Source organism: Leopardus geoffroyi, chromosome C1, assembly GCF_018350155.1.
Source record: "Leopardus geoffroyi isolate Oge1 chromosome C1, O.geoffroyi_Oge1_pat1.0, whole genome shotgun sequence".
NCBI classification, from domain to species: domain Eukaryota; kingdom Metazoa; phylum Chordata; class Mammalia; order Carnivora; family Felidae; genus Leopardus; species Leopardus geoffroyi.
Window position 1 is genome coordinate 15118963 of NC_059328.1, and position 20335 is coordinate 15139297.

Genomic DNA, 20335 nt, shown 5'->3' on the forward strand with positions numbered 1-20335 from the left:
GTAGTTAAGAAACCCTGCTCCAGGGGCACCTGGGTGGCTCAGTTGGTTAAGCGTCTGACCCTTGATTTCGGCTCAGGTCGTGATCTCGCAGCTCCCAGTGAGTTTGAGCCCCACGTCAGGCTCTGCACTGACAGTGTGGAGCCTGCTTGGGATTCTCTCTGCCTCTCCCCTGCTCACTCTCTCAAAAATAAACTTTAAAAAAACATTTTTTTTAAAAAAAGAAAGAAAGAAACCCTGCTCCAGAAAGAGCTTCCCTGTGAAGGCCAGGCCGCAGTGGCAGGAGGGGCCCCGGTGACACTGTCAGAGGGTCGGGGAAGGGGAGCTCATCGGTAAAAGGCAGTTTATTGGGGCAGCTTCATGCGGGGCAGCGTCCTCTAGGCCACAGACCGGCCGGGAGAGGGCAGCGTGGCACAGCTGCCCCAGGACTTCCGTGCCCATGCTGCCCAGCTTCCCCCCAGGAAGGCAAGGGGAGGAGGCACCATCGTCCATCTCCAACACACTGTCCTTGATCCATGCGGAAGTGGCTCCCCACTCTGTCGGGGCTGCTGGTGAAAGCCTTGAGGTTTCTGAGCCCATCGAGGCAAGGAGGAACACTGGCAGGCTGTGGCAGGTGGAACACTGGCGAGGCGTGGACAGCCCGAATGCACCTCTGCGGGGGTGGCCCAGCCTCCCAAGTGCTCATGGTCTGGGCAGAGGAGGCTCTCTGGGTAACAGGGAAGGGAAAGCTCTTCCCAGGGCAAGGGGCCCCCTGGGCTCCCGGACACCGTGGGGGCAGGTGGGAGGAGGCCTGGCTGGGGCTGCCCTGGGAGGGCCTGGCAGTCTCCGGGAAGCTCAAAGGCAGGGCAGCAGCAGGAGGCCAAGTTCACAGAGGCTCACTGCCGAAGCTGCTTTTGCTTTTCTTACGCTTGACCTTGGTGAAGGGGATGTCGAGGGACTCAAGGCGGAAGGGCCGGGGCTGGGGCATTTCGGGGGCCTGGGTGGGCATGATGGCCGCGGTGTTGTTGAGTGGGGAGCTGAGGCCGGGGGGAGAGCTGTGATGCGCTGTGGAGAAGGGAGCAGAGGAGCAGGTAAGTCAGGGGTACGGAGAGGGGGAGCCCTGCCCGCTCCACCCAGCCGGAGGCCTCCGAAAGGCTCTGGACCAGGAGTGTGGAGTTTTAAAGGCTCAGACCGAGGCAGCCTGGGACTCGAGCCAGACAAGCCTGCGTTCAGAGCCCAACTTTGGGGAGCGACTTCTCCCAGAGCCTCAGTTTCCTCATCTGCAACATGGACACAATGCCGGGTCCTCAACTGATGTTCATTTGTCTCCTGTGCCATTTTCCCCTTCCTGTTCCTCAACTCTGCTGGATTCCACCTCTTCAGTAGTCTCAGTGCAGGACTGAGATTTGCTTTTCATTGATATTTTATTAGAAACTCTGTGGGCTTTGATTTTGGTTTTAGAAATGAAAGAACGAAGTGATTTGCAATTCTTGCTTTTAAAAGTGTTTCACCTTGGTGGCCCTGCCTGCCCCCTTTGGCTCAATGGGAGAAAACCACCACACCGGCATCTGCAGAAGCCAGTGAGCAGCTGAGCCAGACCCGTGCGACACATGCCAGGGCACCGAGCCGCGTGTCACAGGCCTGCTGGGCATCGGGGGAGGCACCAAAAACGGCAGCGGTCTGCCGAGAGATGAAGGGGGACAGGGAGAGGGAGGCTGTGCGTTGAGCACATACTACGTGCCAGGCCCGGGGCTGGGCTGCTTGCCCACCTCATTTCACCTAAGCCCCGAGAAGTAGGTATACCCAACTCAGTGCACAGCTGAGGAAACTGAGGCTTAGAGATGGGAAGGGGTTTTTAACCAGGGCCTGACGCCACTCCACCCATCACGCGACTCCCAGTCGGCAGAGGACCAGGAAGGGCTCTCTCGGGGAGCGGCTGGAGGATAGGTGGTGGGCAGGGCACTCACCGAGGCTCTTCATGAGATCCGTGCTGAGGATCTGGCTGGCTCGCTTGGACCGGAAGTAGTTACTGGCAATGTTTTCACTGTCGCTGCGACTGAGCATCAGCTTGTAGCGGTCTTCCTCCTGCCGAGATTCCAGATCCTTGTGGGTCAAGACCCCTTGTTTGTATAGCTCTTACCTCTGCAGGCCCGGGGGGCTGGGGGCTGCCCTGAGCCTCACTGCCCACACTCCTGGGGTGGGGTCCAGGCAGCTCAGGCCAGGAGAGCCACAGCTCCAGCCAGAGCTACCCGACCCCCCTTCCTTGGTATGGGAAGTGCCTTGTTCTCCGTCAGGGGCAAGGGCAATGCCATAGCCCCAACCCGTCTCGGCACATTCACAGAACAGGTGATACAGTACTCAGCCCATGGTCCCAACCTCTTATCATCAAGGGTTGTGATTTGTCACCACTATAGTGGACTTGTTTTCCTCAGCCTGAATCTCTTCCTTCAGGGACTACCCTTCTCCCCTTTGGCATGGTCCTGCTGAGGCAATCATTCATAGTGCCCTAATACCACCGCTCCCTCTCGTCCATCCCCTTGCTGCACAACTGGGCATGTGACCCAGACTGAACCAGTCACAGAAATACATCTTCCAGGGGCGCCTGGGTGGCTCATTCAGTCAAGCGTCCGACTTCGGCTCAGGTCATGATCTCACAGTTCGTGGGTTCGAGCCCCACATCGGGCTCTGTGCTGACAGCTCAGAGCCTGGAGCCTGCTTCGGATTCTGCATCTCCCTCTCTTTCTGCCCCTCCCCCTGCTCACACTCTGTCTCTCTCTCTCTCTCTCTCAAAAATGAAATAAACATTGGGGTGCCTGGGTGGCTCAGTCAGTTAAGCATCCGACTTCAGCTCAGGTTCGTGGGTTCAAGCCCCACGTCGGGCTCTGTGCTGACAGTGGGGAGCCTGCTTGGGATTCTCTGCCTCCCTCTCTTTCTGCCCCTCCCCCACTAGTGTGTGTGCTCTCTCTCTCTCTCTCTCAAAAGTAAGTAAACATTAAAAATACTTTTTTTGGGGGCGCCCGGGTGGCTCAGTCAGTTGAGTGTCTGACTTCGGCTCAGGTCATGATCTTACACTTCATGAGTTCGAGCCCCGTGTCAGGCTCTGTGCTGACAGCTCAGAGCCTGGAGCCTGCTTTGGATTCTGTGTCTCCCTCTCTCTCTGCTCCTCCCCTGCTCACATGCTGTCTCTCTCTCTCTCAAAAATAAATAAAGATTAAAAAAAATTTTTTTTTAATAATTTTTTTTTTTTCCTGGACATAGTCATTGGTCTAAGAGCAGGCCCCTCACCCAGGCCGACTGATCAGAATCTTCCCACAAGTGTTGGTTAAGATGTGGTAAGAGACTGGGTCTCTTCCTCTTGGATCACCAATCGCCAGTGGCCACCTTTCCTGCCATGTAGCCAAAGCCTGCCTGAGTCTGAAGCTAACATAACAAGGGAAGCAGAACCAAGAGGTGGAGAAACACAGAAAAGTGTGGTGCTTCACAGGGAAGTTTTCTGACCTCTTCTTCGAGGAGGTACATTTCTGTTGTCCTACAAAACGTGGGAGATATGAGAATAAAGTGACTTTAGAATCCCAATTACTGTTTCATAAATCCCTGAGGGCCCTTTGGTCCAAAGACACCAGCAAGGGTCCAGGGAACCAGAATGTACTGCCTGGCCTCTGGGATTGAAGACAAAGCTTCTGTCCTTCACCAGCAGGAGGGGCTGCCTCCTACTTTCCCTTTGGCCATAAGGGCCTTTGAATGAGGGCCAGAGGCGGTGCAGGGTCTGGGCGCCAGAATTACATAGAAAGGATCCAGGCTCAGACTCCTGCATAGGTCCTTTTTTTTTTTTTTTTAACACTGCAGCACTTTTTCCCCACACAGTGACATGTTGCTGGGGCCTAATGTTCTCCACGTGACAGTAGAAAACTAAAATTTGTTGTCATCTCTTAAAGAATTGAGAATTGTGTACAAAAACATAAATTAAAAGCATGAATAAATCTACAGTTGTGAATGCAAACCATTTTCCAACGCAAGGCAATTAACAACCCTTGGTGTTCTGCCAGGAAAACATCAGGTAAGAAAGGAAAGTGGGTCCCAAGGCTCAGACCTTCCCAAACCCTGTCAGACCAGCAAGACAGAAATGACCACTGGTCCAGGACTCCTGCCAGCCTCTAGCGAAATCCTGGGACAGGCAGCTCTCAACACATTAATACCCTGCACGGATCAAGAACTTCATGGTAGGGGTGCCCGGGCGGCTAAGTTGGTTGAGTATCCGACTTCGGCTCAGGTCATGATCTTACCGTTCGAGTCCCTTGTCAGGATCTGTGCTGACAGTTTGGAGCCTGGAGCTGCTTTGGATTCTGTGTCTCCCTCTCTCTCAAAATTAAATAAACTTTGAAAAAAAATTAAAAGAGAAAAAAGAGCCCATGGTCTAGGGGCACCTGGGTGGTTCAGTCGGTTGAGCATCCAACTTCGGCTCAGGTCATGATCTCACAGCTCTCGAGTTCGAGCCCCGCGTCAGGCTCTGTGCTGACCGCTCAGAGCCTGGAGCCTGCTTCAGAGGCTGTGTCTCCGTCTCTCTCTGCCCCTCCCCTGCTCATGCTCTGTCTTTGTCTCTCTCTCTCTCTCTCTCTCTCTCTCTCTCTCTCAAAAATAAACATTTAAAAAAAAGGAAAAAGAAATTCATGGACTTGCCAATTCTCAAACCAATGGATTTCTCTTCCATAAGCAGTTTCTCCACCTCGGCCACAAAGTGACTGAGATGCATGTACCAAGGGTTTAAATCAAAGATATGTACGTGGTACTGAACATATACCAATGGAACAGTTAACCTGGACACAAGGTCAAGATCAGCAACAAGTTCTACAATCCAGTGATGATACCAGATCCAAGGACCAAAGAAGCAGCCCAGTGCCCTATAGTAACGCTCACCCACTGCACAGTGGGGACGAAGCCCCGCCAGCTCCCCACGCCTCGCCCCCTCTCACAGAGGCCTTACCATGCCTGCTTCACCGTTGTCTGTGGCAGAGGTTTTGCGGACAACCTTGTTCTGTGGCCCTGTTGGAACTGCTATGAGAAACAAAAACCCAAGTCACTGCTGCCTGGTCTGAGTGCCAGAGGGACAGGGTGGGTGGCAACAGATCCCCGAGCTGGCAGGTCAGGCCTGGCTCAGGCCCGGGACCAGGGGAGTACACTTCCCAGCCCGAACCAAGGGATGACTTTGGGAAACAGACAATGGGAGGGCTCAGATGTCAAAGCAGCCACTCCCCTGCTTCTAACAGCACAGCGGGCTGGTGGGGGCAGGGGGAACCCCGGGAAGTGGAGCTGGCTGGCCCTCGGGCAGGGGTAGCGTCAGTGCCATCCATAAACATCAGGGATGCGGGACCTAACCGAACATTCTCTTGACGGCGGGGGAAGCCCGCTGGGGGCCGCAGGGGACATAAGACGCTACTGCTCCCTAAGTGCTCCCAGACTCATCGGAGGTGGAGGGGCCTTCCAGACCACCAGCCCCTCCTTTGTGAAGATCAGGGACCAAGGCCCAGAGACAAACAGTGACCTTCATAAAGTCCCACAGGAAGTCAGTGGCAAAAGCATAAGGTGAGCCAGGCCTGGAACTCTGAACGGCCCGGTCCTATCCCCGGTCCTACAACTCCCTGCTCTGCCTGGGACTCTGGCTAAGTCACTCACTCTGAGATTCCATCTCCCAAAATGTAAAATCTTTGTCCTCCATGGGGTTGCTAGGGGATAATGCTGGGGGACAATCATGACAGTGGTAGAATGTACCACGGGGGCGCCTGGGTGGCTCAGTCAGTTAAGCCTCCGACTCCAGCTCAGGTCATGATCTCACAGTCCGTGAGTTCAAGCCCCGTGTCGGGCTCTGTGCTGACAGTGTGGAGCCTGGAGCCCACTTCCAGTTCTGTATCTCTCCCTCTCTCTGCCCCTCCCCTGCTCACATTCTTTCTCTCTCTCTCTCAAAAATAAATAAACATTTTAAAAAAATGTACGGTGCACTTGGCACGTGCCGGGCATGGTGCTAAGGGTTTTATGGGCATTAACGCGTGTTAAGCCACCCAGCAATGTCTACGGAAGGTGCGGTCACTAATCCCCATTTCACAGACGAGGACACTGAATCCCAAAGGGGTCACACGGGGCGTGGTGGAACCCGAATTCCAACCCACACGACTTCTCCCTCAGGCCCCCCGTCGCTTTGGAGCCCGGAGCCCCGGGCCTGCTGCGCCCACAGCCAGCAGGGCGGGAGCCCGGGCTCCGGGTCAGCCTGCAGGAGGGCAAACCGTGGGGAGGAGCGAGGGGACGGCCAAGCGCCTGACCTACTGGGAGGCTGGTTTTTATGATGATGGGCTCAGGGATCTTCCAGAAGCCGTTGTCCTCATCCCAGCAGGACTCGCGCCGGATCTTCTCCAGGTTGCTGTAGTTGCAGTCGCGGCGGATGAGAGGCTGCACCTGTTCCAGGAGCTGCTGGAGGAGCAAGAAGTCCCGCTCCTGCCGGCGGATGGTGGCCAGGTAATCGATCTTTTCCAGCTCGAACTCCGACTGCAGGTCCTTGATTTCCACCTCCGCCGCCCGAAGCTGAAAGCAGGGGGTGACGATCTCGAGCAGGGAAGACACAAGCCCTTTGATCCACCCTCGGCACCCACTGCCCGAGCCTTCAGCCGGCCACCCGTCATCTGTTCGCCGATCCGCTCATCCACCCGCGCCCGCCTCCCGTCTGTCCACCAGCTCTAAACGAGCACCTACTGTGTCCACAGCTCTAAAGAAAACAGGAAAAGAACTTGCTCCTTAGCCCTCCCCCCACCATGCCAGCCCTCGGAGACGACCCCACACAAACACATTTTATCTAGGAGCCTCTTAGAAGGCTCCACACATAACACTGCAGAGTCACCACTTCTTAAAAAGTCTCAGACTTGTATAAATCCTTTTCCTAAGGGGAGCAGAGCCATAAACTCTCAGACTCAGTGCTCACCGTCAAGTTACGACATGACAGACATTGGCTTAACAGACCCATCCTGATTTGACCATGGATTCTAGACTTTTGTGATCTGCCCTGGTCACAGGTGACTCCCAGCTGCAACTGTAACCATGCTCTCCCTGAGCCCCAAGATTCCTGGGTGCACAGTCTGTTTCCTTAAAGAGCAGGTACAGTTCGATTAGTGAAAGAGGATGTTTCAAATTCATGGGAATGGTCATCACATGTAACCAGTTGAAAGCAGAGGATAGCTGGTAGGACACAGGTGGGCAATTAATGCTCTATTTCTTGAGGCACCTGGGTGGCTCAGTTGGTTAAGCATCTGATTCTTGATTTCTGCTCCGGCCATGATCTCACAGTTCATGGGTTCGAACCCTGCGTCAGGCTCTGCACTGGCCGTGCAGAACCTGCTTGGGATTCTCTCTCTCCCCTTCTCTCTCTCTCTCTGCCCCTCCCCTGCTCCCCACTCACACGTGCTCTCTCTCTCTCCCTCTCAAAATAAATAAATAAACTTCAAAAATATATTAAATCCGTGTTCCAATCCATGAACATGGGATGTCTTTCCATTTATTTAGGTATTCTTAATTTCTTGCAGCAGTGTTTTCTAATTTTTGGCATATAGTTTTACCCTTCTTTTGTTACATTTATTCCTAAGTAGTTTATTCTTTTTGATGTGTTATAAATGGAATTATTTTCTTAATTTTATTTGCAGGTTGTTCATTGAGAGTATGTAGAAATATAATTGCTTTTTGCTTATTAATCTTGTATCCTGCAAACTTGCTGAAGTAGTTTTTTTTTTTTTTTTTTAGTGGATTCCTTAGGATTTTCTACATAAGATGATGTCATCTGCACATAGAAATCCTTGTACCTATTCCCTTCCAAACTCAATGCCTTTTAAATCACTTTCTTGCCTAAGTGACCTAGCTAGAACCTTCAGCCTACTGTGAAATAGAAGTGCTGACAACAGACACCCTTGTCTTCTTTGTCATCTTAGGGGGAAAGCATTAAGTCTTTCACCATTGAGTATGATGTTTTCTGTGGATTTTTCATAGGTGCCCTTTATCAGAATAAAGAAGTTTCCTTCTAGTTCTAGTTTCCTGGGTGTTTTTATCATAACAGATGTTGGTTTTTTCAAATGCTTTTTCTGCATCTACTAAGATGATCATATGGGTTTTGTCTTTTATTCTATTGATATGGTATATTGCATTAATTGATTTTTGGATACCAAACTAACCTTGCATTCCTAGGATAAATCCTACTTTGGCATGATGTACAGTCTTTTTCCATGTTGTTGGATTTGGTTTGCTAGAATTTTGTGGAGCATTTTGTCTCTATATTTATAAGAAATATTAGTCTGTAGTTTTCTTGTTATGTCTTTCTATGGTTTTGTTATCAGGTGATACTGGACCTATAGAATGAATTAAGAGGTGTTCCCTTCTAGTTCACATGACTTTTTAAAGATACTTTTTAAAGCCCTAGTCTTCACTTTACAAATAAAATCCAGTGAGAAGATGTAATGGGAGAGGATACCCCACAGAGGAAAGCAAATACAAGAAAATATCTAGGTGTGAAATTAACAAGATTATGTTCAAAACCTATGTGAGGAAATTTATAAAACACTCCTGAGTGACATAAAAATTGATCTGAACTAACAGAAGATATACCGTGTTCCTGGATGTGAAAATCCAAACTCATAAACATATCAATACTCTCAAGCTAATTTATAAATATAACATGATTCTGCCAAAAGTTCCACCAATTTTTTTCTTTGTTTCTCTTCATTTTTTATTTTTTTCATTTATTTTTGAGACAGAGAGAGACAGAGCATGAGCAGAGAAGGGGCAGAGAGAGAGGGAGACACAGAATCTGAAGCAGGCTCCAGGCTCTGAGCTGTCAGCACAGAGCCTGACGTGGGGCTCAAACTCCCAAAGAGCGAGATCATGACCTGAGTCAAAGTTGGACGCTTCACCGACTAAGCCACCCAGGCGCCCCGTAAAAAGTCAATTAATTTGACAAAGTAAAACTTAAAAAAAAAAAACAAAACTTTTGCGTGGCAAGAATACCATAAAGCATAGTAAAAAGACAAATGAAATTGGAACAGAAATCTTTCTACCTTACATCACAGAGGAAGAAATTGGCGACCGACCAAGGAATATGAATATCCGTAATATAAATTACAATACTCCTGCTGTAAAGAGCTTCTACAAGCAGAGAAGGAAAGGAAGCAGCATCCTTACGGAAAGGGGGTCAAAAGACTTGGGATGAGCACTGGGTGTTGTATGGAAGCCAATTTGACAATACATTATATCAAATACATACATACATACATACATACATACATACATAAAGCGAGCCCAGTTCAGAGGGGGAGAACTGCAGCCGTCCCTAAAACATAGGAAGGAATGGCTCAGCCTTGCTCAACAGTAAGCAAAAGGCACATTGCTGAGGCTGTGAGAAAGTGCACTGGTACGGACTAGTGGAAACGCAAAGGGATTCACCCTCAGGGAGGAGAAGTTGGCAAAAGCTACCAAAGTCACATATGCTTTCCTCTCTGTCCAGCTGGAGGAATCGATTCCAATGTACACCTACCCTAAATACAAAAGCAGTGTGCACAAGTTATTCACTACACAGCACTTTTCCCTGGCAAAAGATAGAAAACAATCCAAATGTCCATCAGGAGAGGGCTGCTGGAGGGGCGCCTGGGTGGCTCAGTCGGTTGAGTATCCGGCTTCAGCTCGGGTCGTGATCTCACAGTTCGTGGGTTCGAGCCCCACGCTGGGCTCTGTGCTGACAGCTCAGAGTCTGGAGCCTGTTTCAGATTCTGTGTGTGTGTGTGTGTGTGTGTGTGTGTGTGTGTGTCAAAAATACATAAACATCGTAAAAAAAAGAGAGAGAGAGAGAGGGCTGCTGGAATAAACAATGACACACCCTCACAGTGGAGCAGCATCCAGCAGTAAAAAGGAATGGCATATTTCTAGATACCGCTGCCGAGGGACCTCCAGGATGGATCATCATGTGAAAAAGACGAGGCGGAGGAAAGTGTGTTTGTAGCTACTTTTTCTAAGAAGAGGGAGGGCATGTACATGTATGCACAGCAGATTTGTACACACACACACGTATCTGCTTGTATTAAAAAACAAAAGTGGGGCGCCTGGATGACTCATTCCATTAAGCATCCGACCCTTGATTTCGGCTCAGGTCATGATCTTGCAGTTTGTGGGTTTGAGCCCCTCATCAGGCTCTGCACTGACAGCACGGAGCCTGCTTGGGATTTTCTCTCTCTCCACCTGCCCCCTCTCTCTCTGCCCCTCTCCCACTTATGTGCTCGCTCTCTCGCTCTCTCTCTCTCTGAAGAATAAATAAATTTTTTAAAAAGTTAAAAAAAAGTTCTGGATACCTGGGGATAATGAGGGGATAAATCTGATTCTCTCCAGACAGGCCCTCCAAAACAACACACTGAGGAAGGAGAGAAAATAAAACCACCCGGAGCCCAGCCTCATGACCCAAAGACAGAACACCAGCCGCTTCGAAATAACCAGAAGTCCAGCAGACAGCTCGTGGGCCCACCCCACAGCAGGGAGAAGCAGAAAGCACCCAGGAAAGTGTGCAAGGGGGAAGGCAGGGTGATGAAAGGCAGATTAAATCACCCCCCAAGAGAGAAAGCCCCACTCTGAGTGGGAAAATACCAATAATGGATCTGATATGGCGAAACTGATGGGAGAGACTGGAATGTGGGCTGGTCTCTGCAAGACTGAGTCTCTGCAAGTCTCTGTAGAGACTGAGGGGTTAGTCTCTGCAAGGCATGGCTTCTGGAGGGTGCTTAGAGATGGGAGGCCCCTGGAGGTGGAAATTAGAAGTCCTGCAGAAACAAGAGAAAGTGCCAAAAGACACAATGACCCCTCCCACAGAGAGGGAGGGAGAGAGTGAGAATGAGTGGGGGAGGGGCAGAGAGCGAGGGAGAGAGAGGGTCTGAAGTGGGCTCTGCCCTGACAGTAGCGAGCCCGATGCAGGGCTTGAACTCATGAACCGTGAGATCATGACCTGAGCTCAGGTCGGGACACTTAACTGACTGAGCCACCCAGGCACCCCTGTGAATATGTTATCTTATGCAGTAGAAAGCACTTTGCAAATGGAAGTAAGGTTATTCATCTGTTGACTTTATTTTTTTTTAATTAAAAATTCTTTTTGGTAACATTTATTATTGAGAGACAGAGAAAGACACGGCATGAGCATGGGAGGGGCACAGAGAGGAGGAGACACAGAATCGGAAGCAGGCCTCAGGCTCTGAGCTGTCAGCACAGAGCCCGACGTGGGGCTCAAACTCACAAACCGCAAGATCATGACCTGAGTCAAAGTTGGACGCTTAACCAACTGAGCCACCCAGGCGCCCCCTAAGCTGTTGACTTTAAACCAGGGAGATCACCCCGGGTCATCTGGTGAGCCCAGTGTAACTACACGGGCCTTGCAGGAGGGGAGCAGAGAGCCAGGCAGAGGACTGGCCTTAGAAGAGATGCTTTAGACAAAGGAGACAAGGGTAGAGTGAGAGAGCTGAAGTCTGGGAGGAGCTGGCCGTGGCTGTCTTTCAGGGGGGCCACGAGTTGGGAAAGGCAGGCAGCTTCTAGAAACAGAATGACCCCCAGCGGCCAGCCAGTGAGGAAATGGGAACCTCAGTCCTACAACCACATAGGCTAGAATCCTGTCAACAGGTGTCCTAGAAACAGATTCTTTCCTAGCACCTCCAGAAGGAAACTGACCCTGTCAACACCTTGGTTTCAGCCTTGTGGAATTCTAAGCAGAAGAACCAGCCATGCGGGAGCTGGATCCTGACCCATGAACTGCGAGATAATAAATTTGTGTTCTTTTAAGCAACTCTCTTTGTGGGGATATGCCAGCCACCGCAGCAATAGGGGACGGCGTGTATTTAACACCGCACTTCACCATACGAACAGAAGAGTGTGCTATCGACTGAGCAAACCTAGCCAGCAGCCCAAACCTTCACCTCTGCTTCCAGCTGGTACCCAAAGTGCAGAAAACACAAGACATTGCGAAATAAACAGAAAAGAGCAGAGGCAGCTGATCAAAGTTACTATGAGAAACAGAAAATGAAAATCAAAGCATTTCAGAAGAAGAAAATCCCCCCCCAGAGCACAAGCACGCAGAACCAGAGTGTAACCCAGCATCCCAACGTGCACAAAATCTCCTTAAATTCACATAGGGAAATTTCAAGTCAGCAATCCAAACACTTAAAAGTGGAAATGGATGAAAAAGTGAAGAAGACGTAAAATGAGACATTAACCAAACTCCAGAAAGAATTTAAAAAATTTAAAAATTAAAGAAAAATTACAAGATATCCTGGGAAGAACAGATTTGGCTGAAAACATAAAAAGGGTATTGAGAAAAACCATGAGGGGCGCCTGGGTGGCTCAGTCAATTAAGGGTCCCCCTTCAGCTCAGCTGACGATTTCACGGTTCATGAGTTCAAGCCCCTCATGGGGTTCTGCGCTGACAGTGTGGAGCCTGCTTGGGATTCTCTTTCTCTCTCTCTCTCTCTCTCTCTCTCTCTGTCTCTGTCTCTCTCTCCCTCTCCCTCCCTCCCTCCCTCCCTCTCTCTCTCTCTCTCAAAATAAATAAATAAACTTAAAAAAAAAAAGAAAAAGAAAAAGCATGAAAATAGCCAAGAAAATTTAAAAACTACAGAGGTTCAAAGAGAAAAGCATCAGCTTCCACTTTGGCGAGATCCTTCGGTTGGTGGTGAGGGTGAGGACGAGGGTTAGCCGAGGGGGACGTGATGGGGCCCAGGGCGCCCGAGGGTGCTCCGAGGGAAGCAGGTGCCAACTCGTCCTCCTCTGTCTTGTCCTCACTCCCTGCGCTCAGTCCATTCACGTCCTTTCTGCTCCTGGAGCCACTGACATTCTCGGCACTGGCCCCTCTCTCGGCCTGGAAGCTTCTTCCTTCAGGTCACGACATACGGCAGGGCCCGGCCTTTCTTAATGCTCAGGTCCCACCTCAGAAGTCACCGCCTCCGTGAGAACCTCCCTGCCCCCCACCCAAGGTGGCCCCAGGAACTTCTGGGGTTCTCCTAATGCTCAGTTCCTTGGTGAGGGTGCTGGGTTCATGGGCGCATTCACTTTGCGGAAATGAATTATGTCGCACATTTGTGATTTGTATGTTTATACTTCAATCAAAACGAAAAGAAAAAGGAGCGTGTGGGTGGCTCGGTTAGTTAAGCGTCCGACTCTTGGTTTCGGCTCAGGTCATGATCTCACGGTTTGTGAGTTCGAGCCCTGCATTGGGCTCTGTGCTGAAAATCCGGAGCCTGCTTGGGATTCTCTCTCTGCCTCTCTCTCTGCCCCTCCTTCCCTTGCTCTCTCTCTGTGTCTTAAAATAAATAAAAAACCTTTTTGCAGCAGACCTCCACAGAAACTTGGCCAGCCAGAAAGGAGGGGCAGGATATATTCAATGCGCTGAATCAGAAAAACATGCAGCCAAGAATTCTTTATCCAGCAAGGCTGTCACTCAACATAGAAGGAGAGATAAAAAGTTTCCCAGGCAAACAAAAATTAAAGGAGTTTGTGACCACTAAACCAGCCCCGCAAGAAATTTTAAGGGGGACTCTCTGAGGGGAGAAAAGATGAAAATATAAATAAATAGGTAAATAAATAAATAAATAAATAAATACCAAAAGCAACAAAGATTAGAAAGGACCAGAGAACACCACCAGAAACTCCAACTCTACAAGCATCACAATGGCAATAAATTCATATCTTTTAGTACTCACTCTAAACGTCAATGGACTCAATGCTCCCATCAAAAGATATAGGGTAACAGAATGGATAAGAAAACAAGATCCATCTATATGCTGTTTACAAGAGACCCACTTTAGACCTAAAGACACCTTCAGATTGAAAGTCAGGGGATGGAGAACCATCTATCATGCTAATGGTCAACAAAAGAAAGCCGGAGTAGCCATACTTCTATCAGACAATCCAGACTTTAAAATAAAGACTGTGTCAAGAGATGCAGAAGGGCATTATATCATAATCAAGGGGTCTATAGACCAAGAAGACCTACCAACTGAGAACATTTATGCGCCAAATGTGAAAGCACCCAAATATATAAATCAATTAATCACAAACATAAACTCATCAATAGTAATACCATAATAGTAGGGCACTTCAACACCCCACTCACAGCAATGGACAGATCATCTAAGCAGAAAATCAACAAGGAAACAATGGCTTTGAATGACACACTGGACCAGATGGACTTAACAGATATGTTCAGAACATTTCATCCTAAAGCAGCAGAATATACATTCTTCTCCAGTGCACATGGAACGTTCTCCAGAATAGACCACATACTGGGAGACAAATCAGCCCTCAGCAAGCACAAAAAGGTCGAGATCATACCATGCATATTTTCAGACCATAATGCTATGAAATTTGAAATCAACCACAACAAAAAAATTGAAAAGGTAACAAATACTTGGAGACTGAAGAACATCCTACTAATGAATGAAGTTAAAGAGGAAATTAAAAAGTATATGGAAGCCAATGAAAATGATAACACCACAACTCAAAACTTCTGGGACGCAGCAAAGGCGGTCATAAGAGGAAAGTATATAGCAATCCAGGCCTTCCTAAAGAAGGAAGAAAGATCTCAGATACACAACCTAACCTTACGCCTTAACGAGCTAGAAAAAGAACAGCAAATAAACCAAAACCAGCAGAAGACAGGAAATAATAAAGATTACAGCAGAAATTAATGCTATCGAAACCAAAAAAACAATAGAACAGATCAATGAAACGAGAAGTTGGCTCTTTGAAAGAATTAACAAAATTGATAAACCACTAGCCAGTCTGATCAAAAAGAAAAAGGAAAGGACCCAAATAAATAAAATCAAGAATGAAACAGGAGAGATCACAACCAACACAGCACAAATAAAAACAATAATAAGAGAATATTATGAGCAATTATATGCCAATAAAATGGGCAATCTGGAAGAAATGGACAAATTCCTAGAAACATATACACTACCAAAACTGAAACAGGAAGAAATAGAAAATTTGAACAGACCCATAACCAGTAAGGAAATCAAATTCACAATAAAAAATCTTCCAAAAAACAAGAGTCCAGGGCCAGATGGCTTTCCAGGGGAATTCTACCAAACATTCAAGGAAGAGTTAACACCTATTCTCTTGAAGCTGTTCCAAAAAATAGAAAAGGAAGGGAAACTTCCAACTTCATTCTATGAAGCCAGCATTACCTTGATTCCAAAGCCAGACAGAGACTCCACGAAAAAGAACTATAGACCAATTTCCCTGATGAACATGGATGCAAAAATCCTCAACAAGATATTAGCCAACCGGATCCAAGAATACATTAAAAAAAATTATTCACCACGACCAAGTGGGGTGTACGCCTGGGACACAGGGCTGGTTCAATATCTGCAAAACAATTAATGTGATTCATCACATCAATAAAAGAAAGGACAAGAACCATATGATCCTCTCAATAGATGCAGAGAAAGCATTTGACAAGATATAGCATCCTTTCTTGATAAAAATCCTCAAGAAAGTAGGGATAGAAGGATCATACCTTGAGATCATAAAAGCCGTAGATGAAAGACCCAACGCTAATATCATCCTCAATGGGGAAAAACTGAGAGCTTTCCCCCCAAGGTCAGGAAGAAGACAGAGATGTCCACTCTCGCCACTGTTATCCAACATAGTATTGGAAGTCTTAGCCTCTGCAATCAGACAACACAAAGAAATAAAGGCATCCAAATTGGCCAGGAGGAAGTCAAACTTTCACTCTTCGCAGATGACATGATACTCTATATGGAAAACCCTAAAGATTCCACCAAAAAACTGCTTGAATTGATTCATGAATTCGGCAAAGTTGCAGGATATAAAATCAATGCACAGAAATCGGGTGCATTCCTATACATCAACAATGAAGCGACAAAAAGAGAAATCAAGTAACCGATCCCGTTTACAATTGCACCAAAAACCATAAAATACCTAGGGATAAATCTAACCAAAGAGGTGAAAAATCTATACACTGAAAACTATAGAAAGCTTATGAAAGAAATTGAAGAAGACACAGAAAATGGAAAAAGATTCCATCCTCCTGGATAGGAAGAACAAATATTGTTAAAATGTCTATACTACCCTTAAAAAAAAGAAGGTGGGGAGGCGCCTGGGTGGCTCAGTCGGTTAAGCATCCGGCTTCCGACTTCCGCTCAGGTCATGATCTCACAGCCAGTGAGTTCAGGTCCCGCACTGAACTCTGTGCTGACAGCTCAGAGCCTGGAGCCTGCTTCAGATTCTGTGTCTCCCTCTCTCTCTGCTCCTCCCCCACTCACGCTCTCTCTCTCTCTGTCTCAAAGATGAATAAATGTTAAAAAATTTTTTTAAATGTTGATACTACCCAAAGCAATCTACATATTCGATGCAATCCCTATCAAAATAACACCAGCATTCTTCACAAAGCTAGAACAAATAATCCAAAAATTTGTATGGAACCAGAAAAAGCCCCAAATAGCCAAAGCAATCTTGAAAAAGAAAACCAAAGCAGGAGGCATCACAATCCCGGACTTCAAGCTATACTACAAAGCTGTAATCATCAAGACAGTATGGTACTGGCACAAGAACAAACACTCAGATCAGTGGAACAGAATAGAGAACCCAGAAATGGACCCACAAGTGTATAGCCAGCTAGTCTTTGACAAAACAGGAAAAAAGAGCCAATGGAGTAAAGACAGTCCCTTCAGCAAGTGGTGCTGGGAAAACTGGACAGCGACATGCAGAAGAATGAACCTGGACCACTTTCTTACACCAGACACAAAAATAAACTCAAAATGGATGAAAGACCTAAACGTAAGACAGGAAGCCATCAAAATCCTCGAGGAGAAAGCAGGCAAAAACGTCTTTGATCTTGGCCGCAGCAACTTCTTACTCAACAGGTCTCCAGAGGCAAGGGAGACAAAAGCAAAAATGAACTACTGGGACCTCATCAAAATAAAAAGCTTCTGCACGGCGAAGGAAACAATCAGCAAAGCTAAAAGGCAAACGACGGAATGGGAGAAGATGTTTGCAAATGACATATCAGATAAGGGGTTAGTATCCAAAATCTATAAAGAACTTATCAAGCTCAACACCCCAAAACCAAATAATCCAGTGAAGAAATGGGCAAAAGACATGAATAGACACTTCTCCAAAGAAGACATCCAGATGGCCAACCGACACATGAAAAAATGCTCAACATCACTCATCATCAGGGAAATACGAATCAAAACCACAATGAGAAACCACCTCACACCTGTCAGAATGGCTAACATGAACAACCCAGGCAACAACAGATGTTGGCGAGGATGTGGGGAGAGAGGATCTCTTTTGCATTGTTGGTGGCAATGCAAGCTGGTGCAGCCACGCTGGAAAACAGTATGGAGGTTCCTCAAAAAACTAAAAATAGAACTACCCTACGACCCAGCAATTGCACTACTAGGCATTTATCCAAGGGATACAGGTGTGCTCTTTTGAAGGGACATATGTACCCCCGTGTTTATAGCAACACTATCAACAATAGCCAAAGTATGGAAAGAGCCCAAATGTCCATCGATGGATGAATGGATAAAGAAAATGTGGTATATATACACAATGGAGTATTACTCGGCAATCAAAAAGAATGAAAAGTTGCCATTTGCAACCACGTGGATGGAACTGGAGGGTATCGTGCTAAGTGAAATTAGTCAGTCAGAGAAAGACAAGTATCATATGACTTCACTCATATGAGGACTTTAAGAGACAAAATAGATGAACGCAAGGAAGGGAAACAAAAAGAATATAAAAACAGGGAGGGGGACAAAACAGAAGAGGCTCATAAATATGGAGAACAAACTGAGGGTTACTGGAGGGGGTGTGGGGGGGGATGGGCTAAATGGCTAAGGGGCACTAAGGAATCTACTCCTGAAATCATTGTTGCAGTATATGCTAACTAATTTGGGTTGTAAATTTTAAAAAAATTAAATTAAAAAATAAAAATAAATAAGCAAATAAATAAATAAAACCTTTAAAAAATGAAAAAATAAAAATAAAGCCACTCTCCCCTAGTATTCTCTTCACGGCACTCCCACCGGCTGGCACTGTCCTGCTGGTTTCTCTGCTGTGCTCTGTGTCATACACGCCCTCCCAGCACAGACACGTCTGTCGCTGTGACTGCTTCCACGGCAGGCCCGGAACTATGAACACCGCGGGCGGGGTGGGGCGGGCAGGGCTGGGGCCTCACCTTCCTCTGGATCTTCTCCAGCAGCTTGCTCTTGGCGCGCACCTCCTCCTGGATGGAGTCGTAGACGTTGAGCAGCACCCAGTCCCCGCCGTCCTCATCCGAGTTCTGCAAGGCTGCCACCAGCTGCCTTTTGCGCTCGTCCGCATACCGCTTCCTCCGCTTGTGCCTCTCCTTCAGGTCCTTGTTCTTGGCCTGCTCCCCGCCGACCACCTGCTGCTCCAACAGCTGCAAACTGCCGGGCACAGAGAAGAAAGCACACGTGACAGTATCTGGCCATTGCCGCGCCCTTGCTGTCCAGCGGGACATCTCAGAGTCCATGCAACAACCCATCGCACAGATGGACACAGGTTCAGAGAGGCCAAGCCTCTGGCCAGGGTCGGAACCAGGGGTCCAAGCAGATCTGCCCAAGTCCAAGCCCGTGCGCTCAACTGCACGACAGGACGGACGAGAATCTCCCTGCGGATCCAGAGCCAACCCACCCGCCACCCGCCAGGGGCCTCCCAGGGCCCATGGTTTTCCCCCAGTACAGCAGGCTCGCAGCCGTGCGCCCCGGCGACCTGCACGATTAGAGTAGCTCTGAGATGGGAACAACATTCAGTGCATCTGGGCAGGCGCTTCATCATCTCCCTCTGCGGCCCCCCAACCAGCTCACTCCAGCGTCACTCGCTGCTTGTCCTCCAAACAGCCAGGCTGTCCCCTGCGCTGCACTTTCGTGCTGCCTGGGGCTGTGCCCTGTATCCCAAAGGCCACCCTGAGGCATCTGTCCTGCAAACCTCACTCAGGTGTAGCTGAGCAAAACTACTCGAAGAAACAGAAGAAGCCTTCCCTGACCATCCTCCAGACCACACCCTGAACACCGTCACATGTGCTGAGTGTTCCCTTGGTGCCCAAAGCTGGGTCTCTGCAGGCAGTGTCTCCTTGGACCCTCGTGACGAGCTTCTCAAGAAGCCGAGGCACAGGGAGGCTTAAAGTTGGCCCCAGGTGGTAGTGGGAGGTAGTGGTGGAGGCGGACGGGAACCAAGGCAGGCGACTGCACAACCACTTGCTTTTCTTTGCTACAGAAGCTGGCCCTCCCTGGGCCTGGGTATCTGCCTCCCCCTGGACCGTGAGCCCCTTGAAAGCCAAGTCAGCAGCTCGTTCTTCCTTGCGCCTGGTGCCCGGCACGTAGTTGCTGCTCAGTTCACGTCTGAACTGTGTGTGGCCTGTGGGATGGAGTTTGCCACCACTAGGAGGAGGCTGAGCCCCTGACCATGGTGCTGACTTTGTCACAGAGGTGGGCCTGACATTATTCACATTCACAGAAGTGAGAACCAAGGCTCGGAAATGTTAAGTGATTTGCACGGAGGGAAGAAAGCCCAGCTCCCCAGGCGGCAGCGGCTGAGGGTGTTTGGGGTGGCCAGTCCTAGGTGTGACATCGGGAGGGCACTGGAGGCAGGCTGGGAGCTGAGGAAAGCCTGCATCATCCTGCCCTGGGATTCCTGAAACCTGATAGCCAGGCCCTGCGGATGCCAGGCAGACAACAGTCCCCTCCCTTCCTCCTGGAGCAGGTGCCTGATGGAGTCTGGTGGCGCCCGTGCGGCTCCCCGAGCAGAGCCCTGCCCGCCCCGCTGATCAGCACCATCCCTGCCCCTCTGCTCCTGGACAGAGGATCGGGGCGTGTCCGGCCTCCGTCAGGAGGGGATCTGGATGGGGGCTCAGTGAAGACTCTCTGGGCACCCCCGCCCCCATGCCCAGGACATAGCTCCGTCCTGCTCCGCCACGGGGTCCCGCCAGCCCCAAGCACCAGCACTTACCGGGCAAGCACCTGCTGCTGGTCCACGGCGGGCAGCAGGTCGTCGGTCAGCACCGCCACCTCCATGCCCCCACTGTCCCTTCTCACGCTCGTCATGACCAGCGAGGGCTGAGGCTGAGCCTCCAAGGCCCCCCAGGCCTCAGCCTCGGCCCCTACGCCAGGCTCTGCTGCCGACACCACCTCCTCGGCCATTTCTGGACCCTGGCCAACCTCCTGAGCGCAAAGAGAAACCAAAGTGGAGGCAGAGAAGCCGGCCCCTGGACACCGGCTCACAGCGGCCTCAATCCCAGATGGCGGCGTCTGGGTCCCTC

The 20335-nt window shown here is 49.1% G+C and overlaps 1 protein-coding gene across 5 annotated transcripts in view; it reads right to left on the reverse strand.

Annotated features, from left to right (window-relative positions):
- Window positions 1-323: 323 nt before the first annotated feature.
- Window positions 324-20335, reverse strand: part of KIF17 (kinesin family member 17) — a 47985-nt gene continuing 27973 nt past the window's right edge. For 4 of the 5 annotated variants that reach the window (XM_045475926.1, XM_045475929.1, XM_045475928.1 and 1 more), the window contains 6 exons: window positions 20026-20237; window positions 18233-18464; window positions 6288-6546; window positions 4958-5028; window positions 1944-2061; window positions 324-1041 (listed from right to left, as the gene is read on the reverse strand). In XM_045475926.1, coding sequence (XP_045331882.1) covers window positions 863-1041; window positions 1944-2061; window positions 4958-5028; window positions 6288-6546; window positions 18233-18464; window positions 20026-20237 — 1071 coding nt within the window. In that variant the 3' untranslated portion in view covers window positions 324-862. The remainder of the gene's footprint in view (window positions 1042-1943; window positions 2062-4957; window positions 5029-6287; window positions 6547-18232; window positions 18465-20025; window positions 20238-20335) is intronic. The other variant, XM_045475927.1, reaches the window with a different exon arrangement.